This window comes from Paroedura picta, chromosome 2 (genome assembly GCF_049243985.1).
Source record: "Paroedura picta isolate Pp20150507F chromosome 2, Ppicta_v3.0, whole genome shotgun sequence".
Lineage (NCBI taxonomy): Eukaryota > Metazoa > Chordata > Lepidosauria > Squamata > Gekkonidae > Paroedura > Paroedura picta.
In genome coordinates, this window is record NC_135370.1 from 126,712,457 (window position 1) to 126,729,272 (window position 16,816).

A 16,816-nucleotide genomic window follows, 5' to 3' on the forward strand; every position below is an offset into this window, starting at 1 on the left:
CCTCTCACTGCATTCACTCTTTCATTGGATTCCCACCTCCCATCTGATTTAAGAAACAGATTATTCTTCCATCCTCTGCATGTGGCATAACAGAAGGGAAACACACACTTACTTGGGCATGTGACTGTCTGCACAATATGCTCTTCTTTTGTTTCAGAGAAGCTGTAAGTTGCCAACTCTGAAAAACTCATCAAGAGTTTATGAACATTTTAATCCCTTTCATCCTTTTTAAAGCAAAATCTCAATGAAATTGTGAGACCATTAGGCTACAAATATTCTATAGAGTAGCGATCCCCAACCTGTGGGCTGCGGACCACATGTGGTCCTTCGACTAATTGGAGGTGGGCCCCGGAGGATGTCTTCTCCCCCCCATCCCTTTACAACACACTTCATTGTTGTGGCGTGTCTGTATCTTATTTTGAAGGGATGTTTAAACATTACCATAGCGATCAGAGAGCATTAGGGCAGTGGTTGAGAGTAGAGGAGTAAACTACCCCCCCCCACCGGGCCTCAGTAAAAGGCATTGAGTGGTCCCCGGTGAGTGGTCCCCGGCGTTGAGTGGTCCCCGGCCATAAAAAGGTTGGGGACCACTGCTATAGAGTTTATGCTGTGATTAAGATGATTATTTAACAAGAAGTTGGCCCTTATACCAGGCCATGTACTGCCCCTCAGGCCTCCAGTAAAGATAATAGAATCATAGAGTTGGAAGGGGCCATACAGGCCATCTAGTTCAACCCCCTACTCAATGCAGGATCAGCCTAAGCATCCCTGAAGAGAGTTTGTCCAACTGCTGCTTGAAGGCTGCCAGTGAGGGAGAACTCACCACCTCTCTAGGCAGCCAGTTCCCCTGTGAACTACCCTTACAGTAAAAAAATTAAAAATAAATTTAAAAACCATACCAAAATCACCTTAATATCCAGCCAATATATTTCTGCATGTAATTTAAACTCATTATTGTGAGTCCTATCTTCTGCTGCCAAAAGGAACAGCTCCCTGCCATGTCCCTCCTCAACCTCCTAATATCCAGAATAAACATTCCCAACCCCCAGCCTTTCTTCACAGGGCTTGGTCTCCAGGCCTTGATCATCCTCATTGTTTTCTTCTGCACCTGCTCTGTTCTGTCCACATCCTTTTTGAAGTCCAGAACTGCACACAGTATTCCAGGTGTGACCTGACCAATTTGGTGTGCAGCAGGACTATAACAGCTTGTGGTTTGGATGTTATGCCTCTATTGATACACTCCAAGACTGCATTAGCCTTTTTTGCTGCTATATAGTGAGTGCTAATATTTAGCTTACAGTCCACCCATACAACAAAATATTGTACACTCTGCTTCCCAGAAATGTGTCCTCTATGCATGCTTCTCATTTTTGTTACCCAAACTGTCCTGTAGTGATCTGGGTCATCCTTCCTCCCTTTTTTGAAGATTGCTTTTTATTGAGCAAGCAGATGTGATCCTCGAATGTATGAATTAAATATAAGTTAGGTTGCTAGGTATCACCAGGGGCCCATCACAAAGCTCTAAGCCAAAGTATGGGCACCAATCATGGCCATATAGATTCTATTATCAAAGGGAAATTGCCCCCCTGCAGGCTCAAAGGCTTCCATTCCATCAGCAGTCTAGGAAGCAATTGTCAGTACTTTCATTCAGCACCAGCTGTAGTGACACTGCCAGGCCCATTATGCATGGGCTACAATGCTTGCGCTGGCGGTGGCAGCGCTTCAGGGAAAATCCCTGATAATACTTGCTGCCGCTGCCAGGGCGGGCACGTACTGCCCCAGGGCTACGGAAGGCCCGCGTTAAGTAAACGTGCGCTATGCCGGGGCAGCCCAGCATGCCCTGCCCCCGTGTGTACACAGGGAATGGAAGGGCATCGTTCTCCACCACAACAGCACGGCAGCAGCATGGGGTAGCTGCCGCTGTGCATAAAAGTTCCCAGTGAGGCCTAGACCTTTCTTTTTCTCCTTGTAAGTCCATCCCTTCATTCCCCTCTAGATGCCAGGAGTAGCCCATTTAATACTCCAGGGCTGCACTATCTACCCTTACCTAGATGACTAGCTGTGGACAGTTCATCCATCCTATCACACCTCATGATGGCAATTCAGACGGAGAATTTAGGATTAATAATAAATTATGATGAATCCATGCTGACTCCTATGCAATCTATTCATTTCATAGGGGCATATTTAAATTTTAACACAGCCTGAGCTTCTCTTTCTGAGACTAGAGCAGACAAGCTGTTGTCATTAGTTCACACATTTACTCAAAGATGTTTTCAATCAGTGAAATCAATACAAACATTACTAGGGCATATGGCCCAGAGACTAAACAGTTCTCAACATCATGGACAACACAACAGCAATGTTTTATATACTGAAACGGGGGGATGGGGTCACTACCCTCTGCCAAGAGGTGGTAGAAATTTGATCTTGGGCAACTTCACAGGGAGTATACCTGGACACCATTCAAATTCCAGGGAACACCTTGGAAGACAGCCTGAGCAGACTTCTCATAGGAGACCATGAATGATCCATAAAGGGAAAGTATTTGTCCCCTGTCTTCAATCAATGGGGCTATCCTCAAGTAAGTATTTTTTCTTCCCAAGTAAATGCAAGATGCCATGTATTTTGCTCCAGGGCAGCCGCAGATCCGTGTCCATCGGGGATGTTTTTCAGTTCCAATGGTTAGGCCTTCCAGTCCATTGAAGTCCTAAGAAGGGTCATGGCAAAAATGTTGAGCAACAAGACCCATTGTATCCTGATTGCTCCATGTTGGTCCAGAAGGGTTTGGTTTCCCAGTATCTGGATACTGTTATTTCGCAGGTACCATGGGAGAGAGGGACCTCCTGTACATAGGTCACCATCTCCACCCTGATGTCAATAGATTGTGGTTGATGGTATGTCATCTCCTTAGAGTAGGAAGTCTGAGGTGATCCTAGCTGCTAGGAAGCATTCACCAGGCTTTTCTACCAACACAATTGGGATAAGTTATCTTCCTGGGCTACAGGCAAAAGTTTCAATCCCAAGACTCATCATGGCTCTGAGTTCATTAAAGTGTGCGCTAGTAAAATACATGTCTAGCTACAAACTTCCTTGGCCCTCCACAATTCTAGGAATTCTAAGGCAACATGGTCACCTGCCCCTAAAGTCCCCACCACCTTCACCCCATCTATAAACTCTTGCTTGTTGGTTAATATTAAGCCAAATAGGGCTGAGCTCCCTGTAGCTTCCTCCGTCATTTGAAAGAGATCTACTTTATTGAGAGAATTAAAGCATAATTGAGGTCAACCCCCCACTTGCTCATGCCATGGTTCTGATCCAAGTTTGGATTTCTGCAGCTGCTATTTGCATAACAGGAAAACTACTGAGCTATCATTGTCAGGATTAGTTCACATATCATAGAGTTGGGAGGGGCCATACAAGCAATCTAGTCCAACCTCCATTACTTAGTATCTCCTTTACTGATCCTGTGTTTCAGCTTTGCACAGACAACCAGTTTTTCTCATCTAACTTAGTGCTGCAGAGGAGTTTCACCTATTTTTGCAGGTAATTCTGTGATTGCCCCTGGAGGAAAGAATAGCCTTACAGAGGAAAAATACTGTTTGCATTTTGACCTGTCAATCCTTCTCCCCATGCTTCAGTGGGCATTCTATTGAAAGAGAGCACATTATTTTTAAAAAGCAGATTTGTATAAAAAGGGGTCTTGAGATGGAAAGCCATAGTGAGAAGATTATTTTGCATTTCTAGGAATTTGTGTTCTTTCTAAAGTGCTACTTAGGCACTTCTCTGGATAAACAGATAAGTATCTACCCCTCTGTCAATTTTTGGAGAAAAAAAAATCTTAAAATCTTCACTGAGCATGATGAACAGTACATTTTTCATTTCTTAACACTATCCTATAGATATTCGCGATAGTACTGGGTTGCTACTGCAGAATAAGTAACACACACTCCATGCATGTCATTTACAAGAGCATGGGATTTTTGAACATGATTTCTGAACAGCCCTGCAATGGGGCTGTGAATGGCTAAAGTAACCTACCAGGATTAATGCAGCAGTCTTTTACTCTGCAACGGAGCTGAAGACAAATAGCTGGATGGATCTAAACTGATGCAAGGTTGTTTGCCTGCCTTTTTCTCTGCAAGAACTATGGGAGGCTTCATAAACATTTAATTAAAGTTTTGTTGCAATGTTTAACCCATGTTGCCTGAATGCTGATTCACAAATACTTGTGCTTTCTTAAAACCACATGACAGGATCACCAAAGAGAAGACAAGGAGATCCCAGGAACAACCAAGTAAATACAAACACTTTGGGAGGAAAACACATAGCAAAGAAAGAATACATTTCCTGGAATATAGGACTCAAAGGTCGCAAGGTCAGAGCTACTGAGCTGCTCATGCATATCTTCTATTCTCTCCCAGTGCTTCCTTGCTCTAAAGAGGGCAAAGTTTTAAGGGCTATAGGATTTGCTTTCTCATTTCTCGCCCTTTCTCAGCCTTTGCACTGAAAAGACTATTGAAAACTTCTTTTAATTTGCAATGAACAAAAATGAATTAAGCTACTACCATAAGCTCAGTCTGCAATTATGCACAAGAAGGCATCTTTTTTTTTTGTCGGCTGTCTTTCAGTTAACACATCAGTACATTTGCAAGCCAGCTCTTGATCTTAGATTATTTAATCATAATTCTTCTAGAGGCTTTGCTGGCAGAATCAAATTTCAACACATAACAATGTGTGTGTGTGCACGTGAAGCGTCCTCAAGTAGTTTCCGGCTTATGGTGACCCTGTGAATGAATGTTCTCCTAAATACTCTAACATTAGTAGCCTTGCTTGGATCTTGCAAACCGAGGGCCGTGGCTAAACAGGTAACAATAGTCATAACTATTTTCAGATGGGAATAACTGTAATAACTGCAATGTAGAAATCCTTACTTGCCTCAGTACAGATATTATCATGTTGAATGATGTTTCCATAAACTGACAAGCTTTACCTGAAGTAGATGGCCCTATTGGTATCTCTCTGAATTACATGTTCTCAAGAGTTTTTTTCTGCAGTCTTCTTGCCTGGATTGCCTCTAATAGACATCCGCAGTGGAGTGACCTGATCAATGATCCACATTTGTCCACCACTGTTATAGATGTCAACTCCTGGAGACAGGTTCTGTGGGTAGAGTGGATTCAATCCATTTTCTGCTATGTAAGCCCACACCCACCTCCAGGGTGCGTGATCTTGCTAGTCTCCCATGTGGGACTGCACAGAAGCCACGAAGATGAAAACAGGGTTGCACTTACCTGTAACTGTTGTTCATCGAGTGGTCTTCTGTGCAGTCACACAACCCTCCCTCCTTCCCCGCTGTGGGCCGCTGATAATGGATTGACTTGCCTGTTCCAGCGGCAGGAAGGAGAACTGAGGGGAGAGTGCTAACCCCTCCCATATCATGTGACTTTGGGCGGGAAAGTCACCCTCTGTAGGGGAGGGGTGAGCACTCTTGGGAACTTCTAGAATTTTATATGTATAAAAGCTTGCGAGTTCCTCTCCGTGGCAGGCCTGCGATTCCGCAGAACCTTCCGCATTGCTGGTATATGCATAGTACATCAAGAATAGAATAGAACAACAAAAGAAGAAGATCCACAAGATCCAAGAGATCAGAGGGAAATTTAAAGCACAGTTAGGCATGCTGAACAATTGGCATGGAAGTACATTAATTGAATAGGACAAATCAAAGAAAATATAGGAACAAGACACTGAAGAACTATACAGGAGATATAAAAGGATGACAGATTCCTTCCAAGAAAAATATTTTGAAGAATTTGCAGTTTATAAAGTGAAGTGAAAGTTGCACTGAGAGCAGTTTTGAAAAACAAATCAACAGGAGTAGGTGGGATATTAATAGAGCTATTTCAAGCCAAATTTTAACAGGAATATGCCAGCAAATATAAAAGCTAAACAATGTTTCACAGTGTGGAAGCTGTTTTAAAAGAGAGAAGCATCAAAAACTGCAGCAATTATCAGACGATTGCATTAATTTCTCACAAAAGTAAAGTGACACCCAAAATCATACTACAGAAACTGTTGCTATATATGGAATGAGAAATGTCAGATGTTCAAGCTGGATTTAAAAAAGGAAGAAGCACTAGAGATAATTTTGCAAATTTATATTATTTACTGGACCATATAAGAGAATTTCAGAAGAAAATCAGTGTGTTTCATAGATTACAGCAAACCTTTTGATTGCGTGAATCATGAAAATTTATGGTTGATTCTAAAATAAATGCCATGCCACAGTATCTGATTGTTTTGATGCACAACCTGTCCTTTGGGCAAGAGGCTACCATTAGGACAGAATATGGAGAAACAGAATGATTTCCAATTGGCAAAGATGTCAGACAAGGACATCTTCCTGTCTCTTCAGTTGGTATGCAGAACATATAAAGAAATATGGATTAAATTTAGATTAAGGTGAAGTGAAAATGGTGGAAAGAACAATTTGAGATATGCAGCTGACACCACATTACCGGTAGAAACTAATGAAGATTTGAAATGACTACTAATAAAAGTTAAAGCAGAGAGTGCCAAAGAGAGATACAGCTGAACATGAAGACAAAAGTACTGACAATAGGAACAGAAATTACACAGTTTTAAGACTGATGTTCTTCTGTTTTCTGTTCTTGGCTCCATCATCAACCTAAAGGTTAACTGCAACCAAGAAATAAAAAGGAGATTGAGAAGGTCAGCCGCACACACATGTATCAAGGCCATATTCATGTGGCTTTCGGTGTGTTACCACATTTTTTTCAAATGGAGCATATCAGGTAATTTATGCATATACCCCCCCCCAGCCACCTTCATTTTGTCTTACGTTGACTAAGGAGAATAAATCATAGAGTCATGCAGAACAAAACCAAACAGCTCATATGAAAGCTAAGCAGGAATCCATGGATCTAGCCAAGGTTAAGAATAAGAAGAGTTAGTTTTTATACCCTACTTTTCACTGTCCAAAGGAATCTCAAAGCGGTTTACAATTTCCTTCCTTTCCTCTCCCTACAACAGACACCCTTGGAGGTAGATAAGGCTAAGAGAGCCCTGATATTACTGCTCAGAACAACATTATTAGGGTTGTGACAAGCCCAAGGTCACCCAACTGGCTGCATTTAGAGGAATGGGGAATCAAACCCAGCTTGCCAGATTAGAAGCTGCCGCTCTTAAGCACTACATCATACTGGCAGGCAATTTATTTCAACATGCACATCTATGCCATACACAGCAGATGCTGAAAATTGCTTTAAGAGACACACACAAACCCCAAGCTAATGATAGATCATTTATAAAGAACTCTGTGTTGGAACTTATCACTTCTGTTGTGCTCCATATTGTCGTGAAGGGCCTGTTGACATTGTAGGTAGGGAATGAAAGGTGAATTGTTATTTTATTTATATTTAATTTTTATACTACCCCTCATGACAGGCTGTCTCAGGGATCTTGGGATCTTGACAACTGGTGAGATGGTTCCTTGGAAGGTTTGTGCTGACAACCTAGATGGTCTGGACTTTTGGTTCCATAATTCCCATCAGACAAGGGGTTCTTGTGGCAATCTGTATCTGTTCACCCAGTTCCTCATGTTTCTTTGGGCTTTATGAATTTTCTAATCCCAGACTGAGTACTGACTCAGATACAAGGTGCTGGTACTCACCTTCAAGACCCTACATGGTTTGAGCCCTTCATACCTACAGGACTTCCTTCCCCCATATGCCTGCCCCCCACAGAAACTATTTTTTAAAATAATCCAGCCATGCCATTCATTGCCTTGGAGATTATCAAAAGTGTAGCATATTGGTATTGTTCTAAAGAGAAAACTGATTCCCACGTGTGGTGGGCCTGCAAACATGCACACATTTATTGGTAGATGGTGGTAGGCATGATAACTGAAGTATTGGGAACAGCATTGCCTCAGGTGCCTGAGATTCTTTGATTAAACTTTGTTAAAATGGTAACACCATTGACTCAAGAGGTGTTAAAAACTTGTTAACAACCAGAGGCTGGAACTGGCCAGTCACTGGAAAACAAAACGTGTTCAAATAAGACAGATTGGCTTTTTAAAGTATGGGATGTGGTGAAGCTGGTTAGATTTACTGCACTGATAAATAAGAAAATCAAAGCTTGGGAAATTTATTGGTTTCATTATTACATTATGTTAAAATGAAAATCTGTAATTAAGGGTAAGTACATATATCTGTTGTACTAAGCATTACTGTAGGATACATTGAATGTACACATCTGTTTCATTTCATTTTACGAGAACAGATTTTGAGCCCAGTGGCACCTTTAAGACCAGGCATCTGAGGAAGTGTGCATGCACAGGAAAGCTTATGCCTTGAACAAAACTTTGTTGACCTTAAAGGTGCCACAGGAGTCAAATTTGGTTCTGCTGCTTCAGATCAGCAGGCAACTCACAGGAATCTTTTGTATTTTATGGTTATTGTTACAATTTGTTTCCTCTCATTATTATGCAATTTTTTACAAACTGTATTATTCCATGTGAGATGTTTCTTGGAGAAAGCAACTCTATAACCTTTCGGATAAAAGTGGTCATTCTAAGTGAGTTGCTGCCTTCTTTGTTTTCATGTCTCTTGTGTTGAGAGCCTTAGCAAGGCAGCTCCTTTCCAGTGCAGCTTCTGGCGCTTACAGAGTGTTTCTTACTCATTCATGCCTTAATGCCGTGGGTGGGTCTCTTGTTTGTTTTGCCTTCCAGGCAGCTTCCTCCCAATACTCCCAGGGCCTGGCTCCGAATGGCTGCGGATTACTCAGGCCAATGGTGTTTGCGGCCTTCAAGGCTCAGTGTCTTCAGGGGCTGATAGAGATAAGGGCAGCAGAGGAGGAGTGGGTGGATAGCTTCTTACTGCAGCTGCCCAAGGGCTGAGGGGGAGAGGCAGGGAACATTCTTTTGAATCCATTCAGACACTCTGCTATTTCCTGCTTTGCTCTTAAAGCACTCCACCTGCTTTTACTTAACCATTTCCTGATTTTGGCTTCCAGAAAGCCCCTGTTGTAGTAACTCATCTCTGAGAAACATTACTCAGGACTGGGATATCTATGGGGCTTTGGGAATGGAACGAGCTAGTTTATCTGTCAATTCATCCAGCCAGGCACATGCAACATTCTTATTTAATATCAGTGCTTCCATTTAGCAGACACATTCCAGTGAAGGAACTGCCCAGGGACTTTGGGGCAAAAGCATGTGCAACATGGCATCTCTTTTTTGCCCGCATTTCTCCGTCAGTACTAAGTTACAAGCTACCGTTGCCAGGCACTCAAGGCAATGTCTGCTACCTGAAAAGCTAGGGGGACCTTTTGGCCCTGCTGTTTTGTTGTCAGCCTGTTCTCTTACCTGCTAATGGAACATTAGTACATCTACTCTTACCTCATCCTTTGTGATACATCAAGATGGGTAGCCATGTTAGTCTGTCTGTAGCAGAAGCAAAGAGTAAGAGTCCAGGAGCGCCTTGAAGACCAACAAAGACCAACAGTGTGGGTATCACACCAGTGCTGCCTCTCAAGGGCAGCATCCCACATTGCAGTGCTGCCTCTGTGCTCTTGTCATATTGGGGAGTGCCTCTGGTTTAGCACCTGGCAACTCTCCACAAGCACTGCAATGTGGGATGCTGCCCTTGAGAAGTAGCCTAAGGGATCTCCATATTAAATATGACACTCCCCAGTAACTAATCACATTAAAGCACATTACATTTGCTGCTGTGGAGCCACCATTGTGTGGCTCATTCTCATTACAAAGGTAACATCAAAAGCTTCAAATTATATGAGAAGAGCCCACAATGTAGTTCCACTTCTCCCCCATAGTAATTTTACCTTCCCTATGAAGTAGAAATAGGAAGGAGCATTACCCCTCATGAAGTAGCATAACTTCCTTCAGCTTGATGTAGTGTTAACAGTGGCAGCTTCTAATCTGGTGAGCCGGGTTTGCTCGTCCTCCATATGCAGCTAGCTGGGTGACCTTGGGCTCATCAGAGCTGTGAAAACACTGTTCTGACTGAGCAGTCCTGTCTGAGCTCTCTCAGCCTCACCTCCTTCATAGGGTGTCGGGTGTGGGGAAAGGGAAGGAGCTTGTAAGCTGATTTGAGACTCCTTCTGGTAGAGAAAAGCAACATATAAAAACAATTCTTCTCTTTGCTGCAGTTGTAATTCGCATATGTCGGAATGTTCTTTTTATGGTGAACTCATATGGCAGAATAATGAAAAATCTTTGTTATTTTTGGATGTTGGGTCTGTCCCTAGGGATTTCACTTTTTCATTTTCAGGATTGCATCTATAGCTAGTAATCATAGAATCATAAAGTTGGAAGGGACCTCTTGGGTCATCTAGTCCAACCCCCTGTACTATGCAGGACACTCACAACCCTATCGCTCATCCACTGTAACCTGCCACCCTCTTGGACCTTCACAGAATCGGCCTCTCCATCAGATGGTTATCCAGCCTCTGTTTAAAAATTTCCAAAGATGGAGAACCCACCACCTCCTGAGGAAGCCTGTTTCACTGAGAAACCACTCTGTCAGGAACTTCTTCCGGATGTTTAGACGGAATTTCTTTTGAATTAATTTCATCCCATTCATCCCTCCAGGGCAAGAGAAAACAACTCTGTTCCATACTCTGTATGGCAGCCTTTTAAATACTTGAAGATGGTTATCAGATCCCCTCTCAGCCGTCTCCTCTCCAGGCTAAACAGACCAAGCTCCCCCAACCTTTCCTCATACATCTTGGTCTCCAAACCCCTCACCACCTTTGTTGACCTCCTCTGGACATGCTTCAGTTTGTCTACATCCCTTTTCAATGGTGGTGCCCAAAACTGAACACAGTACTCGAAGTGAAGCTGAACCAGAGCAGAATAAAGCGGTGCCATCACCTCCCGTGATCTGGACATGATACTCCGTTTGATACAGCCTGAAATCCCATTTGCCTTTTTAGCCACTGAGTCACACTGTTGACTCATGTTCAAAGTATGGTCTACTAAGACTCCTAGATCCTTTTTGCACATGCTACTGCCAAGACAAGACTCCCCTATCCTATATTGATGTATTTGGTTTTTCCTACCTAAATGCAGAACTTTGCATTTGTCCCTATTGAATTTTATTTTATTCAGTTTAGCCCACTTCTCAAGCCTACCAAGATCATCTTATATTCTGATTCTGTCTTCAGTTGTGTTTGCTACCCCTCCCAGTTTAGTATCATCAGCAAATTTACTAAGTACCCCCTCTAAAACCTCATCCAAATCATGTATAAATTTGTTGAACAACACAGACCCCAGGACAGATCCCTGGGGTACTCCACTTGTCACTCTTCTCCAAGAGGATGCTGAACCATTAACATGTACCCTTTGGATATGATCATAGAATCATAGAATCATAGAGTTGGAAGGGGCCATACAGGCCATCTAGTCCAACCCCCTGCTCAACGCAGAATCAGCCCAAAGCATCCTAAAGCATCCAAGAAAAGTACGTATCCAACCTTTGCTTGAAGACTGTCAGTGAGGGAGAGCTCACCACTTCCTTAGGAAGAAGAAAAAGAAGAGTTGGTTCTTATATGCCACTTTTCCCTACCCGAAGGAGGCTCAAAGCGGCTTACAGTCGCCTTCCCATTCCTCTCCCCACAACAAACACCCTGTGGGGTGGGTGAGGCTGAGAGAGCCCTGATATCACTGCTCGGTCAGAACAATTTTATCAGTGCCGTGGCGAGCCCAAGGTCACCCAGCTGGTTGCATGTGGAGGAGTGCAGAATCGAACCTGGCATGCCAGATTAGAAGTCCGCACTCCTAACCACTACACCAAACTGGCTCTCAGTTTGGCAGCCTATTCCACTGCTGAACTACTCTGACTGACCCATTATGCACGGGGGGAATAGCGCGCATTCGGGGTGGAATAGCGGTGACTAAAATCACTGATAACGCACGGTGCCGGCTGCAACTGGCTGCAGATTCGATGCACGCCGCCAAAAAAGCCGCGTTAGCGAAACGCAGAAGAGCCACAATCGAAGCGGCTGCTGGAACGACGCGTCGGGCAGGAGGGCACGGGGACAGAAAGGCGGCCGGGGAGCCCAAAGGGGAGGGGGATCAGGGGAGCACCGCAGGCAGCGGGCCAGGGCGCAGAGCTCCGGTGGGGAACAGAGGGCAGCATGTCCCTATCTAGGGATGGTATAGAGGCCACCGCACCGATCACGCACCAATCCCTGAACCCTCCCCCAACCACAAACGACAGCACAGGCGAGGGGGTGTATGAAAACAGACAAACTTTATAAAACAGTAAAACAGTATAAGTGCAAAACAGTAATACAAAAGTGTGAACAGCAAGACAAACTCAAAATGCGAGGGGTAAACAGTATTAAAGGGGATGAACTAGGGGGCAGAGGAAATGGGGCAGCAAACAAGGCTTGCTCAGCACTTGCTCCCTCCCCCTCCATGCCCGTCGGACCCGACAGGGCTGCACCTATGCATGCTGCAGCCGCCCTTCCTGGCGTCCGCCTCCCAACGCGGCGCCCGCTTGCCGACACAGCGGCACGCTCGCCTTGCTTCCCCTTGGCTCTGCATTGACCCCTCGACGCCCGCCGCTCCGGATTTTGCTGCCGTTACACCCCGTTCCGTGCATAACCGGTTTGCTTCGCGTCTTCCCCCTCCTCGTTTTCCATGTGACCCGAAATCGCCGTTTCGGCGGCCATGAATAATGGGCCATTGTGAAAAAATTTTTCCTGATATCTAGCCTATATCATTGTACTTGTAGTTTAAACCCATTACGGCGCGGCCTTTCCTCTGCAGCCAACGGGAACAGCATCCTGCCCTCCTCCAAGTGACAGCCTTTCAAATACTTAGAGGGCTATCATGTCCCCTCTCAACCTCCTTTTCTCCAGGCTGATCTGATCTGTCAACCATTTATCAATCCATGTGACAGAATTAGTATCCATACTGCATTTTATCAACTTGTAAACAAGAATATCACGTGGAACCTTATCGAACGCTTTATTGAAATCCAGATAAACTACGTCTACAGCACTCCCCGATCCAGCAAAGTAGTCACTTTCTCGAAAAAAGAGATAAGGTTGGTCTGACATGACTTGTGAAACCCATGCTGAGTCTTCACAGCTCTCTGCTCTCTGTTCCAGCTGCTCAAAGACTAACTGTTTGATGATTTGTTCCAAAATTTTGCCAGCTACAGACGTCAAGCTGATGGGTAGTTACCCAGATCCTCATCTTTCCCTTTCTTGAAGATGGGGACAACATTCACCCACCTTCAGTCATCTGGCACCTCACCTGTTCTCCAAGTGTCAAAAATAATGGACAGAGGTTCAGAGATTACATTTGCAAGTTCTTTTAGTACCCTTGGATGCAATTCATCTGGCCCAGAAGACTTTGTTTCATTTAAAGAAACTAGGTGTTTATGGACTGCCTCCACAGTGATTCTAGGCCACCATTCCCATCCCCTCTGTTGTGATACATTTTGCCACATTTCCCTCACAAGAGAAGACAGAAGTTAAGCAGTTCAGCCCTCTCTTCATCATCTAATTTCACTTTCTTGTCCAAGCAGTGGTCCTATGGTGTCCTTTTTCTTTTTCTTACTTGAAATATAACTAAAGAAGCATTTTTTGTTATGTTTAGCACTTCTTGCTAGCCTAAGCTCATATTAAGCTTTAGCTTTTCTAACACTCTCCCTACAATTATTGGTTATTTGTTTATACTCATCCTTGGTAATAAGGCCTTCCATCCATTTCCTAAATGACTCTTTTTATTCCTCAAATCATTTAACAGCTGCTTATGCAGCCAGCTTGGCTTCCTTAGGCTCCTTCCATCTTTTCTTCTCAAGGGAATTGTTTGTGATTGAGCCTTCAGTATTTCACTTTTAAGAAATTCCCAGCCCTCTTGGACTCCCATCACTTTAAGTCTTTCTGACCACGGGACTTTACCCAACATATCTTTAAGTCTGTTAAAATCTGCTTTCCTGAAGTCCAGTCTATATGTCCAGCTATGTAAAGTTTTTCTCTTTCCTACAATTCAGAATTCCAAAATCACATGGTCACTACTACCAAGTGTGCCCACTACTTCCGCCTTATCTACCAGTTCTTCCCCACTGATGAGAATCAAGTCTAAAATAGCAGACCCTCTGGTTCCCCTCTCAACTTTCTGGGAAATGAAGCTGTCGGCAAGACAAGTTAAGAAATTAATGGAGTTTATAGTTTTAGTAGAGTTGGCCTTCCAACAGATATCCAGGTAGTTGAAGTCACCCATGACCACTGTTTCCCCTCTCTTTGAGAATTATGTAATTATGTCTAGGAGTATGTCATCGAAGTCCTCTCACTGGCTTGAAGGTCTATAGCAGACCCCCATAATAGTTTCAAGAGGGGATTGGAAAAACATATGGAGCAGAGATCCATCAATGACCATTAGCCACAAGGTATCATAAACATCTACTTATAAATAAATGTTTTGCCATCAATTTAGGAAACTGGATAAAGGACAATGAACAAACAATTAAGATCTGATACCAAAAGTAAAATAGAAAGGGCCACTCAAGCTACCAGGAATAGTGGAGTGGGGTAAAGTAGAGTGGGGTAGGGTGGGGTGTTGTAATGTGGACCCACAAACATAGTGGAATGTAGAAAGCTTATGGTATAGAAGTATGCTTATAACCAGTTTTAATAAAAACAGAAAAAATGTATTGCAATGAATCATTCCTCAAAAAAGGAGACAAAGCTATGCTGGACCATATAAATGTTTTCTCTCTTAACCAAAGCAGATTTGATAACACATCTATTCCTTTTCTAGGGTTTTATTTATGCTTTTTTATGCAGGGCCAGGTTTAGAATGCAGATAATGTTAATCTGTATTTTATAGTTGTGTGTTCCATGCATACCCTAAGCCTTGCCAAACCCTTGCATTTTTGTGCAAGTATGTTCAAGATAAGAGAAATTATGAGTACAGAAAGCTCAGAGAAACCTGGAAGAACCTTTTGGTCTGCAACAGTATACATAAGAACATAAGAAAAGCCATGTTGGATCAGGCCACCGGCCCACTCAGACCAACACTCTGTTACACGCAATGGCCAAAATACAGGTGCCATCAGCAGGGCCCACCTCCAGAAACACACCCACTGCCCAAGACATTGTGTTCCATCGATACCTTGTGGCTAACAGCCACTGATGGACTTCTCCTCCATATGTTTTTCCAGTTCCCTCTTGAAACTAAACTTGTCGCTGCCACCATTTCCTGCAGTAGTGAATTCCAGGTGTTAATGACTCTCTGGTTGAAGTAGTTTCTAAGCCTACTGCTTAGTAATTTCATAATTTTGTAAACCTGTCACCCTTCAATGGTTGTTCCCCCATGCTAAAGATTAACCTCTTTAGCATACCTTCATAGGAATGGTACTACATCCCCTTAATCATTTTAGTTGCCCCTTTCTGCACCTTTCCCAATGCTCTCCCTTCCCATTAATCTGCCTACCTCTAGAACAGTAACAGCTACCCCTTCATCTCTCAGATATTAGCCATCCTGAACCAGAAACATTTTATCTCCTAAGGCTTCCTCCCAGAATTTAGGTTTAAAACTGTTCTGCCATCTTTATGATTTTTAGTGCCAGCAGCTTGGTTCCTTCTTGGGACAAGTGAAGGCTGTCTGCTGTATATAGGTCCTGCTTTTTCCAAAAAGCATCCCAGTGCCTAACAAATCCTTTCTCCCTACACCATAGTCTCATCCATGCATTGAGACTCCTAATTTGTGCATGTCTAGCTTGGAACAGGTAGCATTTCTGAGAAGGCTGTTTTAGAGGTCTCGACTTTGAGTACCCTGCCTAGCAGCCTAAGCTTTTCCTCCAAGACCACATGAATACATTTCCCCACTTCATTGGTGCCGCCACCACCACCACCACCACCACCACCACCACCACCATTATTATTATTATTATTATTATTATTATTATTATTATTATTATTATTATTATTATTATTATTATTATTATTATTTGTATACCACTGTTCCCAATTGGGCTCATGGCGGTTTACATCGTAAAAGAATAAAAACACAATAAAACCCCCATAATGCCCTTAATTATTTTATTAAACAATAAGACCATGATCACTGGCTCCTCCCCAGCACTTTCAACCAGCCTATCTAGACGATACAGAATGTCTGCTATCTTTGTACCAGGCAGGCAAGTCATCATGCGGTCAGTAAGCACTACGTGGAGATGCGGACACTAGGTAGAGCCTTAGAATGGCAACACGATGGGGAAAACGGAAGTACTGGCTGTTGTGGTAGGTAATTCCTAAAATGAGCAATTGATGGCAGCATATCAAAGAAAGAACAACCCCTCAAAGAGCTGGGAGAGCCAGGAAACCTGTGTGTCACTGGGAGCCTAGACACCTGGGGGTGGACCCTAACTGAGTAGTGCTCACAGGTCAGTAGGACGATTCCTCCAGAAGGAGAATCAGATAAATGCAAGCATTCAGCAATAACATTCAGCCTAGAAAGCCCTCTAAAAGAAGGTAAATATTCTAAACTTCTGTACACAAGCACTCTCACATACTCTGCTCAAATGGCTGGAGAAAGGCATGAGATGCCAAAAGAAAAGGTTGAAGAGTCCATCTTCCTGCAAGATCACAGCTGAAGTCCCTTCCTCCCACAGACAGTAAACTGATAAAATCAGATCCCAGAGCAAATATTAACACTGTGATAGAAATCTTTGTTTACAATAATAAAGTATAATTGGGTTTCTGTCTCTCAGATTTTCCCTCTACTCCCAACTTGCATTGGAATCTTCTGTGGAGA

At 43.3% G+C, this 16,816-nt stretch overlaps 1 protein-coding gene and 1 long non-coding RNA gene across 10 annotated transcripts in view; one reads left to right on the top strand and one right to left on the bottom strand.

Annotated features, from left to right (window-relative positions):
- LOC143830274 (uncharacterized) overlaps positions 1–7,613 on the bottom strand; it is a 31,648-nt gene extending 24,035 nt beyond the window's left edge. Inside the window, exon 1 of the long non-coding RNA XR_013228401.1 lies at positions 5,295–7,613. This is a non-coding gene — a long non-coding RNA (uncharacterized LOC143830274). The remainder of the gene's footprint in view (positions 1–5,294) is intronic.
- Positions 1–16,816, top strand: part of RAD51B (RAD51 paralog B) — a 502,805-nt gene that overhangs the window by 388,043 nt on the left and 97,946 nt on the right. For 2 of the 9 annotated variants that reach the window (XM_077322530.1, XM_077322546.1), the window contains one exon: positions 2,478–2,545. The exons of the other annotated variants lie outside the window; for them this stretch is intronic. In XM_077322530.1, coding sequence (XP_077178645.1) covers positions 2,478–2,530 — 53 coding nt within the window. In that variant the 3' untranslated portion in view covers positions 2,531–2,545. Of the gene's footprint in view, positions 1–2,477; positions 2,546–16,816 lie in introns of those variants that run through there. 9 annotated transcript variants of the gene reach the window in all.